The 6,084-nt window shown below is 37.9% G+C and overlaps 1 protein-coding gene across 1 annotated transcript; it reads right to left on the bottom strand.

Annotated features, from left to right (window-relative positions):
• Positions 1-904: 904 nt before the first annotated feature.
• On the bottom strand, positions 905-1,420 carry ZCCHC13 (zinc finger CCHC-type containing 13). Its single transcript, XM_072743729.1, has one exon. The coding sequence runs from the start codon at positions 1,418-1,420 to the stop codon at positions 905-907; it is 516 nt and encodes a 171-aa protein (XP_072599830.1).
• Positions 1,421-6,084: the final 4,664 nt, after the last annotated feature.

Below are 6,084 nucleotides of genomic sequence, written 5' to 3'. Positions count from 1 at the left end.
CAAATGGGTATTTTTTAATCGTCAAAGTCCCAATCAATGTTTAATGTCAATGTTTACATTTGTTTCCTTAGATTTGAAAAATATGTAAGTCCAAACTTTGTCATAAATATGTTTATGTCAACCACTTGCTGTTAAGGTTTTTTTTTTCATTTCTCATTGCTCTCTCTCTCTTTCAAAACTACTTACATTATACACATTTTCTGGTTTATTTTCATTAAAGTGTATACTCTATGTAGGGCCAGATAGAGATATCTTTCAACATTATTTAAAAGCTAATGAAATCAGATAATTCAAAGCAATCAATATATAGTAAAGTTAAAATTACTTTGGCAAGGTCATAGACATTTTTAGAATCAGCTTTATTTATCAATGAATCTCTGAAGAAATGTCACTTCCTCAGGGTGCCTTGTGCATCTAAGACAGAAACACATGTCCCCTCCCCAGCACATTATATCCTTCTACCTGTGTTTTTTTTCTCTGTAGCAATTTATCTTCACTGACACTCTATATTATTTGTTAATAGATTCTAGGCCTATGTTCCCAAACTTGATCTGATTTGTTCACTGATATATCCCCAATTCCTCCATAGTGGCTGGCACACAGTAGCAGTTTGTTACATGTTAAATCAAAGTATGAAGACCCTAGAAGTTGCCTAATGCCTAGTATGACTGTCCAATAATCAGGTTCACCAGTGGCGCGGAAACACATTACAGTATAAGACATCTAAAAGTGAACAACTTTTTTTGAGATTTTTCCAGCCGTTTCCTCCTTCAACGTGGTAATTAAAGCTCACTGACCTGGGATTAGCCTCCATTTATCAACTTTTGGTCAGTGAAGAGGTTTCAGAGAAAATAATACAATTATCAATCAGTAAACGGAAGAGGGGGAAGACAAAGGGGAAATATTAAGCGGTGGCCTCAATAGGGCATTCCCGGGCCAGATGTCCCGACTCGCCACAGCGGTAACAGTTGACTTCACTCGTTTTGCTGCAGTTGATGGCCACGTGGCCTGTCTCGCCACAACGGTAACACTTAACTTGGGTACAGTCTTTCTGAATGTGGCCATATTCACCACAAGAGTAGCACTTCTGCTCTTCCTGACGGTCACAATCACGAGCCAGATGGCCTGGTCGGCCACAAGTGTAACAGCACTGCTCTCTCTCTCTTTTAGGCTCAATACAGTCTTTAGCGATGTGGCCACTTCTCCCACAGTTGTAGCAGATGTCTTCGAGAAGGTCACAATTCTTAGCATGATGACCAGACTTACCACAGCGGTAACAGATGTCAGGTAGATTGGTGGAACTGCACGGAGAACCTCTGCCACGGCCTCTAGCTCCACGCCCTCGACTCCCTCCTACTCTAGGGCATCCCCTGGCCCAGTGGCCAGAGCGTCCACACCTGAAACATTCCTTACTGCTCATGGTGGCAGTGAGATCTTAGGGTGAGCGGGCCCACCACTGCCCCAGAGGCTCAGAGGCAACTCCCCTTAGGGCGGCTTAGAAACAAGTGGCCGGTTTTCTCTAGGGGCCTCAGCAACGTCACACAAGGTTTGCGCATGGCCCCAATTATGTGTCACCGGCATTCCAGCTGCCCTTCCCCCCTGACTTTTTCTATCCTTGAAGCCAAAAGCAGGGCTGAGTGTTGGTGTGTTTTTTAAAATGATAAATACTTGGATCTTTAAGTTTGTTTGAATCCCTCCCAGTCCAGAAAATATACCCTGTACGGTTCCTTGTAATTAAGAGTTAGGTCTTCTTTGTGATCTAGTGGATGACGTTTTTGTATATTCCCTACGGACATAGGAAAAATCTGTATGAAATTAATCTAGTAAAGGAAAGAAACAAATTATAGCAAATTAGACTAATGTCCTTTTTGTTTTAAAAAATAAAATACAAATGTTCATAAAGATATAAGTAAGGTATGTAAGGTAGAAAAAATCTTTAAAATGCCACGGTAAGGGGTACCTGGGTGGCTGAGTCAGTTAAGCGCCATAGGCTCAGGTCATTATCACTGGGTTCCTGATCCAGCCCCCAGTCAGATTCCCTGCTTAACGCGGGATCTGCTTCTCACTCTGCCTCTCCCCCTGCTTCCTGCTCTCCCCCTCTCTCTCTGTCAAATAAATAAATAAAATCTTTAAAAATAAATAAGGGACATCCCATGAGGCTCAGCGGTTTAGCTCCGACTTCAGTCCAGGGTGTGATCCTGGAGTCTCGGAATCAGTCCCATGTCAGACTTCCTGCGTGGAGCCTGTTTCTCCCTCTGCCTGTGTCTCTGCCTCTCTCTCACTCTCTCTGTCTCTCATGAATAAATAAATAAAATATTTTTTAAAAATTAAAAATAAATAAATAAATAAATAAATAAATAAATAAAATGCCACAGTGGGATTTACTCACAATCTTTCATATTTTATTGAAGGAATCCTAGTTTTCAACATAATCACCACCACTTAAGTTAAAAAACATAACAGGGGTGAAGCAGTCAGTATAAAGAACAGATTATTAATTGGAAAATAAGTTATACAACCATAATTTAAAATTGGACACATTTCCTCTTTATTGTTTTCTAAATTGTTTGTCTTATATAAACTATATCAAGATTTACGGACATGTTCATTTATATAGATATACAAATAAGTATGGAATACTAGACACTGAAATATCAACCATAGCTATTTTGGGTTTATATGACTGAATACAGTTTTTTTCTTCTTATTTTCCTCCCCTGTACTTTACTATTTTTGAAATGAGTTTAGTTTGTTGGTAATTTAAAAAACTCACAATATTTTTCTTTAAGTTACTAGTTAACTATATGCTTTGCATCTGAATTTTTATCAGACAGGCAATACAAACGTATTTGGTAAAACACAGACATAAGAATAGCATGTGTAGCCGTTGGTCTTTATTTTCAAAATGACTTGGTTGGAATGTGCCACCAGTTCCATAAATGCAATGAGAAAGATAAATATTTTCTTTTTTATTTATTTTTAGTTTTTAAATTTTTTTATTGGAGTTCAATTTGCCAACATATAGCATAACACCCAGTGCTCATCCCGCCAAGTGCCCCCCTCAGTGCCCATCACCCAGTCACCACAAACCCCCGCCCACTTCCCCTTCAACTGCCCCTTGTTGATTTCCCAGAGTTAGGTGTCTCTCATGTTTTGTCACACTCACTGATATTTTCACTCATTTTCTCTCCTTTCCCTTTATTCCCTTTCACTATTTTTTATATTCCCCAAATGAATGAGACCATATAATGTTTGTCCTTCTCCGGTTGACTTATTTCACTCAGCATAATACCCTCCAGTTCCATCCATGTCGAAGCAAATGGTGGGTATTTGTCGTTTCTAATTGCTGAGTAATATTCCATTGTATACATAGACCACATCTTCTTTATCCATTCATCTTTCGATGGGCACTGAGGCCCCTTCCACAGTTTGGCTGTTGTGGAGATTGCTGCTATAAACATCGGGGTGCAGGTGTCCCGGCATTTCATTGCATCTGTATCTTTGGGGTAAATCCCCAGCTGTGCAATTGCTGGGTCATAGGGCAGATCTATTTTGAACTCTTTGAGGAACTTCCATACCATTTTCCAGAGTGGCTGTACCAGTTCACATTCCCACCAACAGTGCAAGAGGGTTCCCCTTTCTCCACATCCTCTCCAACATTTGTTGTTTCCTGCCTTAATTTTCCCCATTCTCACTGGTGTGAAGTGGTATCTCATTGTGGTTTGGATTTGTATTTCCCTGATGGCAAGTGATGTGGAGCATTTTCTCATGTGCTTCTTGGCCATGTCTATGTCTTCCTCTGTGAAATTTCTGTTCATGTCTTTGGCCCATTTCATGATTGGATTGGTTGTTTCTTTGCTGTTGAGTTAATAAATTCTTTATAGATCTTGGATACTAGCCCTTTATCTGATAGGTCATTTGCAAATATCTTCTCCCATTCTGTAGGATGTCTTTTAGTTTTGTTGACTGTTTCTTTTGCTGTGCAGGAGTTTCTTATCTTGATGAAGTCCCAATAATTCATTTTTGCTTTTATTTCTCTTGCCTTCATGGATGTATCTTGCAAGAAGTTGCTGTGGCCAAGTTCAAAAAGGGTGTTGCCTGTGTTCTCCTCTAGGATTTTGATGGAATCTTGTCTCACATTTAGATCTTTCATCCATTTTGAGTAAAGATAAATATTTTCAAAAATTAATGTTTACAGCCAAAAAGCATGAGCAGTTGCCATGTATACATAGTAATGAAAAGAGTTTTATTCCTAACAATTAAATGATGCTGCATAAATGGTTGCAAAAGGCAAAAATTCTCTCTGTGGTTCAAAATTTGATATATACTTATTAAATTAACCTTATTATCACATTTATGTCTCCCTTAAGGTTTATACTTTTATAGAAGTAATATATGTACATAGTTTAAGTATTGATTTTCAAACAACTTTGAGACATGAAGATATGCATACTACATCACAATAGAAGATATGTGTGTTAGAACTCAAAAAATTTAAGAAAAAAAATTTACTTTTAATGTGTGCAATGCACTTTGATGTTTTTTATTTTAGATATTAAAAGAATCATTTATTTATGCCAATAAATTTGATAACCTAATAAAATGGACAAATTTCTTATAATACACAAACTACCATAACTTGATACAACTAGAAAATCTAACAAGTTCTCTATCCATTAACTTTTTTTTTAAATTTAGGGATGCCTGCATGGCTCAGCAGTTTGGGACCTGTCTTCGGCCCAGGGCATGATCCTGAAGACCTGGATCGAGTCCCACACCGGGCTCCCTGCGTAAAGCCTGCTTCTCCCTCTGCCTATGTCTCTGCCTCTCTCTGTGTGTCTCTCTTGAATAAATACATAAGACCTTAAAATTTTTTTAATTTAGAAATTTCCAATATATTTAAAATAGACTCACCTAAAAATTAGGATCATATAATAATGTAAGCTACACACACTGGAATGTGTAATAATGCATACGGCAAAAGGGAACTTAAAATGATGAAGTAACTATGAAATTTATGTCTATATCTATATACCTTAGGTTCATTATACCACCAGCTGTGTTTCCTAGCCTAGGACTGTTGGGTAAAAAAAGAAGAAAGAGGAAATAATATTCATTCTATATGTATAGAACACTAGACACTATGACATAAAGTTTGAATTAGGAGAGCAAATTATTTCTTTTTTAAAAAAGATTTTATTTATTTATTTGAGAGGGAGAGCCAGAGCCGGGTGAGGAGCAGAGGGAAAAGTAGACTCCCTGCTGAACAGAGAGCCCAACTGATGTGTGGCTGGATCCCAGGACTCCTGGACCATGATCCAAGACAAAGGCAGACACTTAACCGACTGAACCACCCAAGGGCCCCACAAATGATTTCTATAAGGAAATATATTCTTTCCTGTTTTTCTTGAGACTTGAGATCCTGAAAATCTAATTCAGTTTAATATATGGGAAGACAACATGAAATTTTGGATTTAGGTGATGAATTTGTGTGCATCCGCAACTCTTTTCCCCCCTTGAGGCAAATACCTTTTTTTTTCTTTTTAAAGTTTTAATTAAATTCCGGTTAGTTAATATACAGTGTAATATTAGTTTCAGGTGAAGAATTTAGTGACTTCATTTACGTGCAACACCCAGTGCTCATCACTACAAGTGCCCTCCTTAATACCCATCATCTATTTAACCTGTACCTTGACCCACCTCCCCTTCAGTAACTCTCAGCTTGTTCTGCATAGTTAAGTCTGTTTCCTGGTTTGCCTCTTCCCCCCCCCCCCCCATGTTCCTCTGTTTTGTTTCTTAAATTCTATATATGAGTGAAATCATATGGTGTTTGTGTTTCTCTGACTGACTTATTTCACTAGCATACTACTTTCTAGCTCCATCCACTTTGTTGCAAGTGGCAAGAATTCATTCTTCACAATGAAATATTTATATATATACCACATATTCTTTATCCATTCATCAGTTGATGGACATTTGGATTCTTTCCATAATTTGTCTATGATATTTTCTATTCATGTTGTAGTAACTGCTGGTGGTGACCTATGAAACTGATCTCTCAAATACATTAAATGATTGTAACTC

Source organism: Vulpes vulpes, chromosome X (genome assembly GCF_048418805.1).
Source record: "Vulpes vulpes isolate BD-2025 chromosome X, VulVul3, whole genome shotgun sequence".
Taxonomy (NCBI): domain Eukaryota; kingdom Metazoa; phylum Chordata; class Mammalia; order Carnivora; family Canidae; genus Vulpes; species Vulpes vulpes.
Note: the sequence above shows the minus strand (reverse complement) of the source record. Positions and strands in the feature narration are given on the sequence as shown.

What these genes read in the sequence shown, in the direction of transcription:
- ZCCHC13 (XM_072743729.1), bottom strand. Translation starts at nt 1,420, where the DNA reads ATGAGCAGTAAGGAATGTTTCAGGTGTGGACGCTCTGGCCACTGGGCC.